Source organism: Podarcis vaucheri (genome assembly GCF_965113315.1).
Source record: "Podarcis vaucheri genome assembly, chromosome: 7".
Classification (NCBI taxonomy): domain Eukaryota; kingdom Metazoa; phylum Chordata; class Lepidosauria; order Squamata; family Lacertidae; genus Podarcis; species Podarcis vaucheri.
The window spans coordinates 78,108,615-78,127,296 of record NC_138765.1 but is presented as its reverse complement, the minus strand read 5'-3'; the positions used below and the strand labels follow the sequence as shown (position 1 = coordinate 78,127,296).

At 48.9% G+C, this 18,682-nt stretch overlaps 1 protein-coding gene across 1 annotated transcript; it reads left to right on the top strand.

Moving 5' to 3' along the window:
- The first annotated feature begins 5,614 nt into the window (after positions 1–5,614).
- GPR157 (G protein-coupled receptor 157) lies at positions 5,615–18,082 on the top strand. Its single transcript, XM_082230452.1, has 5 exons — positions 5,615–6,634; positions 12,826–13,039; positions 14,925–15,119; positions 16,134–16,417; positions 17,583–18,082. The coding sequence occupies exons 1-4, from the start codon at positions 6,258–6,260 to the stop codon at positions 16,353–16,355; spliced, it is 1,008 nt and encodes a 335-aa protein (XP_082086578.1). The 5' UTR covers positions 5,615–6,257; the 3' UTR covers positions 16,356–16,417; positions 17,583–18,082.
- The last annotated feature ends 600 nt before the right edge of the window (positions 18,083–18,682 follow it).

Below are 18,682 nucleotides of genomic sequence, written 5' to 3'. Positions count from 1 at the left end.
GGGGAAATGTGCATACTGGGCAAATTTGCATCTTGGGAGAAATTTGCTTTGAAGAGTTTTCACAAGGACTTAAACACACACACACACACACACACACACACACACACACACACCATAAACTGATATAGAAATGTGGAGAACTGAAGACTGAGGAAATGAGACGCCAAGAGGAACCAAAACAGACAGATCTGCCAGTCTCTAGACACACAGGTGACACTTGTATGTCACCCTTGTGTGCTCTTTCTCGAAGTCATTTCACTCCTGCACCTCCCAACACTTGGGCTCGAAGGCTGAGAGATCTTGACTAGCCAAGATTAAAAAGCAAGAATGCTTCACATATCTCCACGACAAGAGAGTCCTTCTACATTCCACCGAGAGTAAATCCACTGGACTGAAAGTAATGCTGGCGCCAGCCTGAGGGTGAGACTGGTTTTTTTTTTTTTTAAGGGGCTCATTCTAAACCTGTAAACTCTGTTTCCGCCTGTCCACTCTACAATCCCAGTGCTGTGTTTCCAACAGAGGACAGTTGGGTGCTGATGCTGAACTCATGAGCTAAATACATGAATGTACTTGTTTTAACCCATTGTTTTCCCTCACCCCATGTCTGGTTTTCGCTGGTATACTGGTCCTGTGCATGGAAGTTCACTTCTATCTATCTAGATGATTTCTCTTCCACTTGATTGTCTAAAGACTTTCTCAAAGCAGTTAACAAAATTTGCTGTATCATTCAAAAACATTATCATTCAAAATTATATATTCCTTTTCAACGCATCTGGGTCTTGAAGCTGCTTAAAACAATTGCACCAAACAACATTTTATAGCCTAAATTAAAACATCAAAGAATAAAATACCAGAACAGCATTTGTGGTGCAAAGAAGCCTCCTGAAATAAGTAACCTGGCAGCTGAAACTCAGCAAAGTTAGTTCCTGCCTGAGTTCTAGTGGGAGGGAGTTCCACAGAGATGGGCCCCCTATATTGAAGACACGTCTCCTCATCGACATGAGGTGTGCTTCTCAACTAGTGGAACACTAGTAGTGCTCCCTCAGATGATCACAGTGATCAGCCTGAGATTTCTGAGGCAAGGCATAAATTAAGGCAGTAGTGTGACTGGTCCAAAAGGACAAATGGGGCAGTGCCCCACCAAGGCAGTAAGCCCACAGCGAGCCCTGCCATCTTACAACCAGCCCAGGGAGCGGCAATGCCTGCTGCCTCCCTCATTCGCAGGGAGGATGAGCACAATGATAGAATCAGCTCTGCCTCTCATGGGCTCTGGCGCCACCTACTGTTGGGGTCCCTGACTTCCATCCCACCAGACCCAATTCATATGGCGGCCTTATGGTCTAAGGCAGAGGTTTTCCACCTTTTTGAGTCCACGGCTCCCTTGACCAACTACATTCTTTCTGTGGCACCCCTGTGGGGCTCAGGACCCCAGTTATGTCACCTGCTGAGCTGGCAGCCTCCCACCCTTTTTTGGACACCCTTGTGGAGGGTTCCCTGAGCCTCCTATCCTCTCCCCTCTCTTTGGGAGTCCTTTGGGCAGCTGCTGCTGCCATCCCTGGTTTCTGAGCAAAGCCCCCACCTTGCCTCAAAGAGACGTGCCTCCCAGAGGTATCGTTCACCTGCGGAGCTTATAGCCAGGGCTGCAGCAACAAACAGCTGTGCAAGCCTTGGGGAGGCAGAAATGTGAGAGGGCATCAGAGGAGGGAGGGAACAAAAGAGGGTGAGAAGCCAGTGTTGCCCATGGCACCCCTGACCACCAGTCAAGGCACCCCACGGGGTTGAAAACCACAGGTCTAAGGATTACAGTGGTACCTCGGGTTAAGAACTTTGCTTCAGGATGAGAAGAGAAATTGTGCTCCAGCAGCGCAGCGGCAGCAGGAGGCCCCATTAACTAAAGTGGTGCTTCAGGTTAAGAACAGTTTCAGCTTAAGAACAGACCTCCGGAACGAATTAAGTACTTAACCCGAGGTACCACTGTATTCAAGTCTGCCCTCATTCTTGATCTTCCCTGGTGCTACTCTTTTGTCTTTTGTGCTGTTTTGAAAGGAAAAAAACCTCTGTATTTAAATTGCATTCTTCTTGTACAAACCCTTTGAAAATAGAAAATATGCATTTTCAGTTCATTCATCGGTAAAAAATGCATTGTGCACATTTTTTACGTGAGATGCATATTTTTGTAATGCACCAAAACTGACTTGCAAATACCAGAGAGGTGATTAAACTGCATGGGAGTTGCATCCTGATCTACAGACAATGTAGACACTGATTCCGGCCCCCTGGAAAAAAAATATTTCCTGCAAAAAGTGGGCTGAAGAAATTCCTCCCCATTTGTAATTTATAGTAACCTGTCCTGTAAAAACCCAGCAGGTAAGCTGTCTCAAGGTATAAAATTAAGCATATATCTGCAGATCAAGCTGCTGTTAAAGGCAGAGCAACAGAGGCTGATTGAAAAGTTGGCAACCGTACTCCCAAAGATAACTCTCACTTAAAAAAAAAAAAAAAAGATTGAGGAAAATAATTCTTCTACTGCTTGATATCTGACTTACCTAACTGTTCTGCCTGGAAAGAAATGTCTCTTGGAGCCAATGGGACTGATCAGATTAAATGTCAGGGACAGGATAGCAGGCAAGGCAAACATTTCTCATTGTGGAAGGGTGTCAGAGGACGCACCAGTCAGGAAGCTATATGAAAACTTTGTTATCTCTTAAACAAAGGTAGAAACTCCTGATTCCACCCAGTTACGACTAAATTCAGTGCCACCAAGCAACTAGATCAGCAGTGGGGAACGTCAGACTCAAAATGCAGCTTTCCATACCTTTCTGACCATAGCACTCACTTCCCGAGGCCCTTTTTTTGTATCTTTTTTGCATCTTTTTGCCCTTTCTTGCACCTTCCTGGACTGCTTTTACCTGTTACTTAATGTGTAACTGGACTCTGATCGAGCTTCAGTAACTGTTGTTGTTTAGTCTTTTAGTCGTGTCCGACTCTTCGTGACCCCATGGACCAGAGCACGCCAGGCACTTCTGTCTTCCACTGCCTCCCGCAGTTTGGTCAAACTCAAGTTAGTAGCCTTGAGAACACTGTCCAACCATCTCGTCCTCTGTTGTCCCCTTCTCCTTGTGCCTTCCATCTTTCCCAGCATCAGGGTCTCTTCCAGGGAGTCTTCTCTTCTCATGAGGTGGCCAAAGTATTGGAGTCTCAGGTTCAGGATTTGTCCTTCCAGTGAGCACTCAGGGCTGATTTCCTACAGAATGGATAGGTTTGATCTTCTTGCAGTCCATGGGACTCTCAAGAGTCTCCTCCAGCACCATAATTCAAAAGCATCAATTCTTCGGCGATCAGTCTTCTTTATGGTCCAGCTCTCACTTCCACTGGGAAAACCATAGCTTTAACTATACGGACCTTTGTTGGCAAGGTGATGTCTCTGCTTTTTAAGACGCTTCAGTAACTACAAACCCCAAAATCTGAATCCTGTGCCAAAGTTTTGTAGGATTTGGTAACAAAAACCCTGTGTTTTGTATGTCCCCCCCAACTGAGTAACTGATACTCAAATTGGGGTCCTAGGTATCCCCCCAGAATTTGGGGGTTCATAGTTAATGAAGCTCTCCCATTGTGCCTCTTTCTGGCCTGAGGGGAGGACAGAGAGTGGTGTGTAAATGTGTGTGGAGACAGACCATCATGCAAAGGTAAAATTAGCATTCCTTGGTATTTTTGCCTCTGGCCAAAAAGTCTGCCCCCTCCCCCATCATCATTGCCTTGTGGCCCCCAGAACCTCACACAGAATAGAATGCGGCCCTAGGGAGGAAAAGGTTCCCCACCATGGGACTGCAGCATAAAAACTATCCACACATCTCACTCCCCTTTTTGTTTGAAGAAACTAAAACAAATCAATACTGATTAGATTTTAGTTCGGGTAATCTGTCGCTTATCTCTAAATGAGGGGTGGGGAACAACCAGCATGCAGTCCGGATGCATCTTGCCGATAACATCTTAACTCCTCCACGCCTTGCTCCTCCCGATGAAAAGAATTCATCTGCTAAAAGGCTACTTTCGATCCTAATTGTGACCCAGAGGTGGCAGTTTTTCAGGGGAGGGAGTCGCAGCTGGGGAGGGAAGAGTTAACCCTGCAAGTCCAGGGAAATTATTAGGATTCCACTGTAAGTATCTGTCCTGGTTGGGATCTCAATTATCCCAGGAACTCACTAAATTGCCTTAAATAGACTACTCTCCATCTGCTCCCGCCACTCCAAACTACAATCTGGAGAGAAATTAAGAACACAAAAAAGCCCTGCTGACTCAGGCGAATGGCCCATCTTTTCCATAATTCTGTTTTCACACTGGAGAATCAAATGCCTGTAAGAAGCAATCAGGCAGGAACCTTAGCACAACAGTAGCCCTGGCCTTCCTTACAGGTTTGTTGTAAGGTTCAGCATAATATAATGACAATAGCTCTGGCACATGTTTGCGTCCTGAGAGCTTGATCTGGGACAATGCTGACATCTAGAGGTCGAAGTGGAGAATGCATGCTCTGAAATAAAAGCCGAGACAATGCGCGAGTCAGTACCACTGATTTCCACTGAGGCTTACTCCCGCGGAAGCAGGTATAATAGGATTGCAGCCTGGGATAACCCGTAGATCAGTGTTTCCCAACTGGTGTTCCGCGGCACACTAGTGTGCCGCGAGACGTTGCCTGGTGTGCCGTGGGAGGGAGGCGGGCGAGTCGGGCGGCGAGAGGCGGGGCGGCGGTGGCGAGGAGAGGCCGCCCAGCGCAGGGCTCTCGCCGTCTGCCTGCCTGCGTGGCGCTGACGTCACGGGGCTGTAACGTGCCCCACATAGGCACACGCAGGGCGGCGAGCGAGCTCCCTCCCACATCCCATCGCCGCTCGCTTCGGCCGGCCTACTGGGCTGTCGCAGGCGGAAGGCCTGCGCATGCGCGAGGTTTTCGCGCCTTCGGGATTCCCTTCACGCCTTCCTCCTCCCGGGTCCTTGAGAGCACGGGAAGCAGCAGCGCGAGACCGGCGTTGAGCCTGGTAGGTATTGCGCTTGCCAAGGCAGTCATTTGGGAAATGGAAACTTGCAAAGCAAGCAACCAGTTCAATCTGAAGTACGTGTATGCTTAATATCCTGTATCTGAAACCTGTTCTGCCCCCTCCCCCACACTTGGTGCCATTTTCATCTACACATGCAGCAGAGTAAGTTGACCCAGAATAGTACCAATTCAGATGGCAGATGGGAGAATGACAGTGCTGAATGCTTTCCCATGTAGAACAGTCCCTGCAAATAAAAACCTAGCATATTTGGAAGAGGGATGCTAGCCTAACCATTACCTTCTATGCTGTTACTATTTTTTTTTTTTTTTACATAAGTAAAAAGTGACCTTTCCCCATCTGGCATGGTGGTGTGCCTCAAGATTTTTTTCATGAAACAAGTGTGCCTTTGCCCAAAAAAGGTTGGGAAACACTGCCGTAGATATTATTAAAACAACGAAATAATAAATAATCCAACGAATAATAAAACAGACAGTGAAATTAAGTAAATAATGACTGTATTTATACAAACAAATTAAGAAAACATATAACATAGTCCACATGGTAAAGATAAGACGGTGCTGCTGCTGCTGTCTTAGAGGAGGGCGCTCTGTGCATGCTCAGAAACTCAGCTTCGGGGGGGGAAGGGCTGGGCCACTTCAAGAGGGAGGCATCTGCCGGCACAGCCGACTCCATCCAGTCCGCTGACTACGGCGCTCCGAAGCAAGGCAGGGACGCGAAAGGAGGAGCCAGCCAGCAGCCCCCGGCCTGGGTGGGAGGGGACGCGGCGTCGAGGCCTCCGCCCGGGGCTTGAGGAGCGGCAGGGCGGGACGGAGCCGAGACCCGGAGCCGGAGCCTGCTCTGCCTTCTGCCTCTGGGAGCCTCAGCCGGAGTCCGCAGCCGGCTCCTCCCTCCGCGCTTTGTTTCCCTTTCCTTGGAACTCCCGAGGCGCTCCCGGGCTCTCCCCCGCGTTCTTCTCCTTTCACTTTCCCAGGTCCCTCTCGCTCGCTCTCGCTCTCTTTCCGCCTTCCCTGCAAAGACACCCCTCCCCTCCTCACTTTCCTTAACTTTCTCCCCCGTTGCGCTCCTTCCTTCCTCGTCTCCCAACTGCGCGTCCTTCCTTTCTCTTAACTCCTTCCTTCTCCTGCCCTGATTTGCCCTGCTGAGATCCCCCCCCCCGCCCCACTGCGACCCCTTGCCTCTGCGGCCAGGCCAGCCTCTCCTTCCGCCATGCCCCACGGCGCTCTGCAGACGGAGCTGTACCCCTTCGAGAGGGTGACGGTGCTGGTCTCGTGCGCCCTCTCCTTCCTGGGGTCTAGCCTCTTGGTGGGCACCCACGCGCTGTGGCCCGAGCTGCGGACGCGGCCCCGGCAGCTCCTGCTCTACCTCTCCTTGGCCGACCTCCTCTCGGCCGCCTCCTACTTCTACGGGGCCCTGAAGGACTTCGGCTCGTCCACGTGGGAATGCGTGGCCCAGGGCGCCGTGTCCACCTTCTCCAACACCAGCTCCTTCTTCTGGACGATGGCCATCGCCTTGTACCTCTACATCAGCATCGTGCAGGGATCGCCGACGGGGACCAGCCTCCTCTGCTTCTTCCACGTGGTGAGGTTCGTGGTCTTCCCCGTCTCTCCATCTTCCCTGTCCTCGGGGACTCCCCTTACGGGCCACTGAAAAAAACAAAACCAAGCAAGGAAAACACAGGTTTTCCTGGAAGTTTTGAACTGAGGAAACTTCCTGGGGAATTTCCCCAGGAAACTTTCTGGTGCGAATTAAGGAAGCTTGTTTTAGGGGACCTTCGCCCGGGGTGAAGCAAATAAATTGGGGAGCCAAATGCATGATCTAATCTGGCATAGTTTATCTTCCGTGTATTTAGTAAACCACTCCCCTTGCCTAATAATTGTAATTGCGTCTGGCAAACCAATTCATTGATAGGAACAACATTTTTGCAGAAAAATACAGCACAGGGGACTTTCCCACCCCAACACATCGCTGCCCAGTCCTGGTGTCCAAAGGAGAAATATGCAAGCTTCTCTGGGCAGAAACTCGCCTCTTTATGTAGCTCCTGGGGTGTCTCTCCACAGTGTGGTGTAGTGGTTAGAGTGACAGACTTGGACTTTGGGGGAATCATAGAATTGTAGAGTTGGAAGGGGCCCCTTGGATCATCTCATCTAACCCCCTTCAATGCAGGAATTTTTGTAAGGGGATCAAACCTACAAACTTAGCATTGTCAGCACCATGCTCTAACCAGCTGAGACCAGGGTTCAAATCTTTGTTCAGCCATGAAGCTCACTGGGCCAGTCCCTCGCTCTCAGGCTGCTTGGCTTCAGCTGGTAGACCTCAAGCTTCTTGCTAAAATAAGAAAAAAGCAGTTTCCACAACCACAAGCCTGTAGTCTGCTCCCCTCTAGCACTCTCCATCGCCCTTCATATACTGAGATGGACCAATGGTTCATTCAGCTCAGTGTTGTTTACACTGACTGGCAGCAGCTCTCCAGGGTTCCAGGCAGAGATTCTCAGCCTTACATGGAGATGCTGTGGATTGAACCTGGGACCTTACGCTGAGCTAGGATCCATCCCTTCCCCCTACTCTCTTATCTTACCTGCTGATGGAACTTAGACTGTCAGTTCCTTGAAACAGGGTGGGGTGAGAATGCGTGACCTAACAAGAGAGCTTGGGAGGGATCAGGGAAAGAAACAGCAGCTTTAATTCACTTGCTGGGGCTTCCCTGCCTCCCTCTGTGAGCCGATTTGCCAAGTCGAAGAAAAGCCTTTATTATGCCATGTGAGATGGGCAGTGGTCACATGCCAGCCTCCAAGCTGCGAGGAGTGACCACAGTGACCCTTTGACGCTTAGGCCTGCCAGCTGTTCAGCCTGAAGTCATCTAGTTCAGCAAGGGGGTATTTGTTTAATAGGTTACTTATCTTCTTTTTATTCGCCCCCCCCCCCGTACGTTTTCAATTAATTTAATGCCAACTTTGTTAACCTAGTACCCTCCAGATGTTTTGGATTATGATGGCCCTGATGGGAGCTGCAGTCTTAAACATCTGGAGGGCAGCAGATTGGTGAAGGCTGGTTTCATCCATTTCAGCAGCCGCCCGCTCACCATAGGCGACGGGATTCCACAGAGGCACAAAAATACAGCAGACAGAGAGCGCTTCCCTGCTCTCTGAGCCCCCAGCGAGCTAGTAAAACATTTTGCGGGCTAGTAATTTTTGTGGGCTTATTTACAAGGCTGCTTTTGTATAGATCCAGCTTCCCCTTTATTGGGGCGGTGGAGCTGGGACTTCTCAAGGCAGCTTACAATGCAAAACCTTAAAATGAAATGATAAGCAATTAATCAAATAAACAGCGCCACACTAAAACTGAGCATAAAACCGCAGCACAGGATATTATCCTAGGAGAGATGCACAAACCATTTCTGTTAGATGAAGAATCATGGAAGCAAGGTGGACTTAGCCTGCTTCCTAGAGCTGCAGTCTCATGCCCATTTACCTGGAGAGAGGATGTAGCTCTGGTGGAGCAGCTGCTTTGCATGCAGAAGGTTCCAGGTTCAATCCCCGGCATCTTCAAGTAAGGAGTCAAAAAGGGGACCTTTTTTCAGCCCAAGGGTTGCGCTCCCTTATGTGTGATCTTCTAGGGGGCCCATACAAGTGGTAGGCGGGGTCAGCGGCAAAAGTGGGCGGAGTCACGACTGCGGCTTCTCCTGTTGCACAATATAGTGGTACCTCGGGTTACATACGCTTCAGGTTACACACTCTACTAACCCAGAAATAGTGTTTCAGGTTAAGAACTTTGCTTCAGGATAAGAACAGAAATCGGGCTCCTGCGGCACGGCAGCAGCAGGAGGCCCCATTAGCTAAAGTGGTGCTTCAGGTTAAGAACGGACCTCCGGAACGAATTAAGTACTTAACCTGAGGTACCACGGTACAGGTTTCTTCGCATATCCCTCTCTCTACTCCTCCTAGCAAGCAAGATGGATTTTCATGATTCTTAGGCTGGATGGATCAAAGGTCTGGCTATGGAAGCATTGTGTGCTCAGTCGTTCTCCCAGACCTCAGGAGGAAAACCTGTTCTGCGCTTGTCCTGGCAAGGATTTGAACTCTGCCCATCCTAGTGCTGACATGCCGTTTGACATGTTTGTCTCCTCTCTCTCTGTCTCCTTGAGAACTTTGCCATCATGAGCACAGAGCTTGGGTGTGGCTTGAGATTACCTTTGCATGTCTCCCAGGATAGCTTCTGTTCTCCTCGGTAGGTGAGGCCTGTCGATTGGCGTAAGAAGCTTCTCTTTCCTGTCCAAACCACACGCTTTCACCTGACCTATATCAGGAGGTAGCAGTACACTGGCAGCAAGTTTTTGCAAAGTTCGATAGCATTCTGGGTGGCTCAGATTTGGTCTTTGGGACCGCAGTTCAAAATAGCAAGCTCCACACTCAAGTTTGCCCTCTGCACATGCTTTTTGCGCTCTACGGTCGAGATCCATCAGTAGGAACCTATAACAAGCTTAACAGGTGGTTACACTGGCTTTTGGCCCAGCCAGACTCCATACATACCAATCATTTGAAGCACAATTCCCCACCCAAAGAATTCTGGGAATATGATGGCCCGTGTGGTGTGGTGGTTAGAGTGTCGGATTGGAGCCCAGGAGATGAGGGTTCGAATCCCTACTCTGCCATGAATTAAACTCCGGAATCTGTCATGAGAGCCATTACAATGAGAGCCGGCATGGTGTAGTGATTAGTGTCAGACAAGTACCTGGGAGACACGGGTTCGAATCCCCACGGACATGAAGCTCACTGGGCGACCTTGGGCCAGTCACTGCCTCTCAGCCTTGTCTACCTCACAGGGTAGTTGTTGGGATTAAAGGAGGGGGTGGAGAACCATGTCCACCGCCTTGAGCGCCTTGGAGGAAAAGGTGGGCTATAAAGTCTGGTGTGTCTCTGGGAGGTGCATTGCTCCTGTTGCGGCCACTGGGTGCTGAGCAGAACAGCAGTCCCAGAACAGTGACTCATGCAGAAACACGACAGGTGGACTCCTTGGAGATGAGGTTTCCTTAATATGGAACATTTGGGGAAGAGGCGAAAGGTGAAAACAGGGTTTTTGGCAGGACGAGCTATTTGGAGGGGGGGGGAAAGGGGGGGATATGAGCCAATGCAGTGTAGTGTTGCTGCCCCAACTCTTGTACCTGGGGGGTTGCCTTTGTCTGTTGGAAACTCAAAGTGCGTGGGTGCCAGTATTGGAGCGCCTTGCCCATCGATGATGTTTCTCAAGTGCGTAAGAGGCTTTTTTGTTTTGAAACTCTTTAGGACTGGCAGTGAGATTTGGAATGAAAGACTAGACGGGCTGGTCACCTGCAAAGGGACATCAACAAGCAGTCAGCCTCTTAGCTTGTGACTAGGGCATATTTATAGATCACTGGATGGAGAAAGGGGAGGCCTTTCAGAAAGCCAGCTGATTCTTAGGCAGCCAGGCACAACTTATATTCATTATTTATTTGCATATTCATGACTCACACTTTCATAACATATGCCAAAGGTGGCTTATGTGACTGAAATGCTTTTATCTGTGTTTTAATTCGTGTAAGCGACTTTGAGTCCCAAGTCGGGGGGGGGGGGGGAGGCAGGATATAATAAATAAATTTGTTTGTTTCATGGAGTTTATACACTGCTTGCTTGTAAAAATACAAAAAAATAGAATCATCACCAAGAAATATTAAGAACAATAGTTTAAGACTTTTGAAAAGTTAACTTGCATCAACTTTCTAAACATCTAGGTAGGCTTTTCTAAACAAAAATGTGTTTAGCAGGTGCTGAAAACAGTACATTGATGGAGCCCGCCTGATACCAATAATATAATAAAATCAGTCAGTATCTGTAAAATGTAAATTTAAAAACGTGGATAAGACTGCAATTGGTCAAAGAGAAAAACTCATACTGTAAACACCTGTCTAAAAAGTAGAGTTTTACAAAGTCATCCCAAGAGAAGGCAGGGGTGGTTGCTGCCAAACCTCAAGCAGCAGGGAGTTCCACAGGGCAGGGCCTGCCACATGAAAGACCCAGTCCCTGGAGAAGTTCAACCTAATCTCACAGGTGTGTGAGGAACCACCAGAAATGCCCCTTCAGAGGATATACCAGTGATCAAGGTGGAGTATAAGGGATCAGGGGGTCCTTAAGTTACTTTGGAGGCAAGGCATTTAAGGCTTTCTGAATTGATGCAACAGCCTTAATCTTGATAGCAAATCAGGAGTGTTTGAGCATCTTGGGAACATTGAGTGGAAAGTGATAGTATTATCCACCTAGGTTGTTTGTCTGGGAATTGGCCACCTCACAGTCACTTGATTTGGCTGCTGGGACGCGGGTGGCGCTGTGGGTTAAACCACAGAGCCTAGGACTTGCCGATCAGAAGGTCGGCGGTTCGAATCCCTGCGACGGGGTGAGCTCCCGTTGCTCGGTCCCTGCTCCTGCCAACCTAGCAGTTCAAAAGCACGTCAAAGTGCAAGTAGATAAATAGGTACCACTCCGGCGGGAAGGTAAACGGCGTTTCTATGCGCTGCTCTGGTTTGCCAGAAGCAGCTTAGTCATGCTGGCCACATGACCTGGAAGCTGTACGCCGGCTCCCTCAGCCAATAAAGTGAGATGAGCACCGCAACCCAGAGTCGGTCACGACTGGACCTAATGGTCAGGGGTCCCTTTACCCAGAGAGCTGTTGCCAGTCAGTATCAACAATACTGAGCTAACTTAGTGGCTGGGGCAACCCATTCAGATGGGCAGAATTGTTATGGCTATGGTTAGTCTAGTATACGGCAGATTCTATGTCTTAAGAAAAAGGCTGCAGCTTAGTGTTAGAGCATCTGCTTTGCATGCAGAAGGTCCCAGGTTCCACTGCCAGCATCTCCAATGAAACCCTGGAGTGTTGCTGCCGGTCAGTGCAGACAATGCTGAGCCAGATAGACCAGTGGTACAACTTAGTATAAGGCAGCTTCCTCCGACTTAAGGGAAGGGCTTTAGCTCAGTGGTAGAGCAGCTGCCTTGCATGCAGAAGGTTCTGGGTTTGGTTCCAGGCAGGGCTGGGAGATACCCCTGTGCTGCTGCCAGTCAGTGTAGACACTACTGAGCTAGATGGAACCTAAACGTGCAGCGTTAGCCAACAGATTTAGAATAGACCACACACACACTTCTTTCCCATGCTTTGGGATCAAATGCCTTCTCATCAGTTGGTCCAGTCACATCTTGGGTCAACTGGCTGAAGTCCGTCTTGCTGAAGTCAATGTTTGTGTCTCGCTAAGGTTGCAGCATAACGCCTTTGCACAATTGAGCAAACAGGCTTGTCCTCTCATAAACTCTGTTCTAGTTCTGGGATGGGAGGGCAGAATATCCAGATGATAAGGAAAGGGGAGGCAGGAAATTAAGAGGCGATTTCCTTAACCCTTGAGAGTGATTTCTGGAGGTGCAGGCGCCAAGGATTGTGTCTGCTTAGAGCACCACCTGGAATGGGTATCTCCACCGCCCAGACTGGCTCCTTGAGATCTTCTGCAGGCAGCTCAGGTTGTGGTTTGTCATCTCTAAAGATTTGGAGGGTGAAGACTGTGGTACCTGGTGCTTCTTGAGAGTGGTAGGGCAGAGGACAAGGGTGCCTGTTGGACAGGGGAGTCTTCCCACTTCCTAATTCGGGCTCTGTGGATTGCTGTGCAAACGGACACGTGGCTATCCTTCAAAATCGAGTCACTATCCATGAATTTTTCGACACAGTTCTTGAACTGGAACCAAAACGTGCCTTAACTATTCCCCCTCTCTCCCTGCAGCTGGGGAGTGCCGCTCGTCATCACCGTGTTGGCCGTAATTCTGAAGAAGATCGGTTACGACGCCTCCGATGTCTCTGTGGGCTGGTGCTGGATCGATATTGAGGCGGAGGATCGGATCTTGTGGATGCTCCTCGCAGGGAAGCTGTGGGAGATCCTGGCCTACGTGACTCTTCCGGTCTTCTACATCCTCATAAAGAAGCACATCAACCGAGCGGTAGGTATTTCTTTTTTTCCAGGTAGGGGAAGACTAATTGTCTAGGGTGAGCATGAATTTCCTCTTGGATTCAGGGATGCCAGTGGCCATTTGGGGCCTAAGGGCTGTGCTTTCTTGCCATCATCATTGCCACATCCAGCAGGGATGTTGACACAAAACTGGAGACCTCAGGGGCACTGTGTGGGGAGTCAGGGATGGGTCAGGGCTTGGAACTGATTGCAGGAGGAGCTTTGTGCCTGAGACTGGACTAGAACTCCCAGAGCAACATCCCAGACCAACAGGGCCTATAGTCCAGAACCTGGACCCCTCACATTCTCCTGAAAAGCCAGGTGTGCCTCCCAACATTCATTTCATTTCATTTATTAGGCTTATAGGGGAGCAGAACTGAAGCCCATGACTTCACCTGTAGATGCAGTCTTTTCCGCTGCGTGGTGTCATCTCAGTCCCCAAACCTATGAAAATAGTTTTGCAGTTAGAATGCCCATGTTGTTATGCTCAGTTTGCAATGAATGTCTGTCCCCCGTTGGTGGGTTTGTTTTGTTTCTTTCTTTCTGGCTTTTCCTGGTGGTGGAGAGTAATTTTCTGGGAACAGAAATAACTCCAGATTCTTATGCCATTCCATCTTCCTCTGCAGGGGGCCGGACAGCTGCCCTAGTCGTCTGGCTAAAAACAAGTCATGATTTGTGTGTTGGAACAGGTGTTGGCAGCAGGACGGTCCTGTAACCGGATCTGACCCAGGCTGCTGCATTCCACGCCAGACGTTCCAAGCCAGCGTCTTTCCCTTTGCTTATCTGTATTTGAGCACGAATGAAGCCACCTTAGATATTCCTGAGCCACCTCCAAAGCTGCTGGGGGTGTGTGTACTGACTAACCTCACAAGGCTGTTGTAACAATTACTGAGATAATGTTCAAAGCAGTTCATGTGTCCCATGGGGCAGGGAATATTTCCAGACTGAGGGCCACATTCCATTCTGGGCAATCTTCCAGGGGCCGTGTGCCAGGTATGGGCAAGGCTAGTGTCTAGGGTTGCCATATTTTGGCAAAATCACACAAAAAGAAGTTGTTAAGCTATTTTTAAGGGAAATCGCCAAATACGACATTGCCGACATGGGTTGCCATACATCCAGATTTTCCTGGAAGTTTTGCCTATTTCTGTGCAGACACTGCTTCTGACTGCAGCATTCCGGCTACGTCTGGGAAATTCCGGACAGATGGGAACCCTACTAGTGTCAAAGATGGCTGGAGCAATGAAAGCGGATGTTACCTTTTGCTACTTTCTACGCACTCTTCTACGCGTCTGTTGGGACGCGGGTGGTGCTGTGGGTTAAACCACAGAGCCTAGGACTTGCCGATCAGAAGGTCGGGTGTTCGAATCCCTGCGACGGGGTGTTCGAATCTCCTGCCAACCTAGCAGTTCGAAAGCACATTAAAGTGCTAGTAGATAAATAGGTACCGCTCCAGCGGGAAGGTAAACAGCGTTTCCGTGCGCTGCTCTGGTTCGCCAGTAGCGGCTTAGTCATGCTGGCCACATGACCCGGAAGCTGTACGCCGGCTCCCTTGGCCGATAAAGCGAGATGAGCGCCGCAACCCCAGAGTCGGCCACGACTGGACCTAACGGTCAGGGGTCCCTTTACCTTTACTTACGCGCTCTTCTTGCACGCCTCTCTCTCTATTCAAGCAAACAAGAGGCACAATCAGAGTTCAACAGCACATCCCTGAATCGGGGTTGGTGAGGTGTGTGGTGAGGGCCTGGCAGGGAGACTCGGGGGGCCGCAGTAAGCCTCTGGACTTTGAGGTTCCCCACCCTTGAGACAGATGCTAAGTTGATCCTGCCCCCACCCACGCTTTCCCCTCGCTCCTCATGGTGGTCTTCCCTTTCCCAAAGCACGCTGCGCTGTCAGAATATCGCCCTATCCTGTCGAGGACTCCGGCTTTACAACTGAGGACTTCTGTAGCGGATAAGAAGCTGATCCTGATCCCAGTGATATTCATTTTTCTCCGAATCTGGAGCACCATCCGATTTGTCTTGACGCTGTGCAGCTCCCCTGCTGTTCAGAACCCGCTGCTGGTGGTACTTCACGTGAGTAACTTAGCTATAAGGCAGGTGGGAAGTCCTGGAATCTGGTCACTTCATCCTAGAGGTTCCCAAAAGGTCTATCAGGCAGACTTCCACTTACTTATTTTTATTGTGACATGAATATTTATTTTTATTGTGACATTAAAACTTTTCTTCCAAGGACCTCAAGGCAATGTTTGCGGTTTTTCCCCTGCAGTGCCTAATTTTATTCTCACAACAACCCTGTGAGGTGGGTCAGGCTGAGAGGTTATTTAGTAGCCAAAGGGCTCCTGTTCAGTTTCAGGGCTGAGTGAGAATCATCATCATCATATTTATACCTCACCCATTTGACTGGGTTTCCCTAGCCACTCTGGGCAGCTCCCCACAGAATATTAAAAATATTAAAAATGTGATAAAACATCAAACATTAAAAACTTCCCTAAACAGGGCTGCCTTCAGGTGTCTTCTAAAATTCAGATAGTTGTTTATTTCCTTGACATCTGATGGGAGGTCGTTCTACAGGGTAGGTGCCACCACCAAGAAGGTCCTTTGCCTGGTTCCCTGCAGCTTCACTTCTCGCAGTGAGGGAACTGCTAGAAGGCCCTCGGCGCTTCACGATCTACCTGTTGGCCATGCCTGGTGCAAACCATTTTGAGGTTGTATTTTTACAGTCAAGCTTTAACAAGGTTTTAATAACAAAAACTCCTTTTACACTAAATATATCCACAAGCATGACCCAACCCCCAACCCATCTCCCAAGGTTCCTGAGAGAGCTAGGTGCTGCTCATTATATACTATACCCAATTGCTGACACAGCTTAATTAACACAACTTAGCAGCACCTGCTATGCTGTTTCACAGCTGTAAAACTGGGTCTTGATATTTGCTCTGGCCCTTAAAGACATACACATCTTGTGGAACAATAATGAACCTTCACATTTAAAGAGACCATTCAACATTTTGAGGTTGTATTTTTACAGGCATTTTACAAATGAAGGCTGAGCTTTTTCATGAACCGTCCGCTTCTCTCCTTCCCCAGGGCATCGGTAACACATTCCAAGGTGGCGCCAACTGCATTATGTTCGTCCTTTGCACACGGGTCGTCCGGAACAAGTTGCTCTCCTCCCTGTGCTGCTGGAGATCCAGTAGCCCAGAGCATTCCCTGGCGAGCCCAGAGAGCCGCTCCCAGGGCCCTGATTCGGCCACCAAGGACTGGGGGGATGCGCGAGAAGGCGACCAAGCGAGAGCGGAATTCTCCTGAGCCTCAAAGGAACGCCCCTGTTTCAATGGAAGACGGGGCCTTGCCCGGTCAGGATTTTATCTGTGAGTGTTTTCAGCTTTTGAGGGCTTCTGGCAAAGCTTTGGGGTTACCCCCAACTCAAAGCAGACCCACTGAAATGAATGTACCTCAGTTAGCCGTGCTCATTTGTGGCAATGAGTCTACACTTGAGTCAAACCTGCAACCCTCGGCCAGGTATTTCACAGCCAAAAGAAGGAATCAAGGCTGCCTCCACGCTGGGAATTTACTGTGGACTAGCCGCTCTTCGTTCACTCATATTTTGTGCGGCGTCTGCACAGTGTCATGAACAAAACATATCCTGTTTCCCTTGTTCCCCCCCCCCCCAACCTGCAACAGAAACCCGACTTTTTAAAAATGCAGCGGAATTTCCCCTGATGCAGAATGCAGAAGGCGCTGCTATTCTGGCCAATTACATTGCTGGAGCCGTTTTCAAGGTTGTGCCCTCTAGCCACTTCCTTCTCTATGGTCTGCTGCTCCTCCTTAGGAATTGATCCCTAGCATCTCCAGGGTGGCTGAGAATGTCCCCTGCCTGAAGGCTCTGTAGAAGGTGTCTTCCTTCCTATGCCCCTCAGGGGAGGTGGAAATGGAAGGGATGTTTCTGAGCCATAGCTGTCAACCGTCCCTTATTTGGTGGGAAACTCCCTTATCCCAGCGCTGTGTCCCGCTACTGTCCCGTATTGTTGATGTCCCTTAAATTTCCCGGGTTTCAAAGGAAGCAACTCCTCTCCCTCCCTTCCTACCGGCCAGGGAGGAGGGAGGCTCCAGCTGTGTTGCTTGGCTGCGTTGCCCACCCAATAAGGAGTCTCTAAGAACGACTGGGGAGTGGAGCTTGCATGCCTTGTGCTGATCAAATCGGCCACATTGCCTGGGGACTCTCCTTTGCTCAGCGCTTCCCAGCGGAGAGGTGACGGTGGTTTTCCTTGCTGCATCCCCTTTGCCGGGTTGCTGCGCCGTGGGAACCACCGCTTGAGGCTTCGTTTGGCTGCTGGCTGGGCTTTCTGCCTTTGGCTCGGAGGGGCTCAGAAGTTGAACATACCTGTGCTTGGAAAATCCCTTATTTTGGCTGCTGATCCCTTATTTTCGAGGCTGCTGGCCCCTTATTTTCAAATCTGTAAGTTGACAGCTATGTTCTGAGCACAACTAGCTCTCCTCTCACTGACTCTTTCGTTTGTTTTGCTTTCTGGGCAGGTAACAGAAATGCCTCCAAGTGCCTACAGAGGGAGCTACTTGCCTGAGAAAAAAGTAGCCAAAGTTTTCACGGGTCTGCGGTGAGGGTGCTCTTATGATGAACGTGCCCCTTTCTGGAATCCAGTTCCTCAGCTGACTTTTCACTTCTCTCCCTCTCTTTTTTTATCGTGAGGGTGTTGCAAAGATACTTCCCAGCTTCCACTTTTAATTCTCCTCCTCTAAGGCTTGTTTTAGTGCTGTAGTTTTCTTTTAAGAGACTTGGGGAATTCTCAAAGCTTTAGCAAGGGCTTCTTTTCAGGATCAGGCAGGGAGGAAGGCGAGGGAGAAGGCCCTGTAAGGGATTTGACTGCTGCGAATTCACCCCAAAGAGAGGAAGTGCTCCAGATTTTAGGTTTTGCATGATTGGTTGACTTACAGTGGCTGGTGCGTTCCAAGCATCCTCCAGGTGTTTTCGACTGACTACAACTCTCATCAGCCCAAACCAGCATGCCAGAACGTTGTTTTTCTTTCAGAGTGTGCTCGCTTCAGAAATTTCCTACAGGACGAAAGAAGAGAGGAAGAGTCTGCGATTCACTGTGGAGCTTTCCTGTGCAAATAGATATAACCCGTGAGACTCTCTGGACTTGTATCTTTCCAGAGGACTGTGGACTGAACACTGTTTAAAAAGACCACGGTTCCTGTTGGAATTGTCATAATTATGCACTGGAGTTTTGTGTGTGGTTTTTTTAATTATTTTTTTTTTTTTAATAAAACAAGCAGACAGAGACTAACTTTGAGATGCTACCTTAAGTTTTCTGGTTTTTCTTTCTTTTTTAAAGAAATGAATAAATAAAGTAGCAACCTTTTTGGTGAACAACCTTTGTAAGAACTACAAACCCTTTATTTATTTATTTACCGTTGCTGTTGTTTTAATTTCGATTCATGCACCCCTTCCCATGAGGCATCCCGGAGTGATTTGCAATAGGAGAACATATTTAAAAACATTTATATAGATAGTTTTAAAAATTATAATATTTAAAGCAACAAAAGCCCATATATAAAATCAAATTGGAAATCCAAGACAGGATATTTATCCACTGGGATAAAGATTTAGAAGGCTC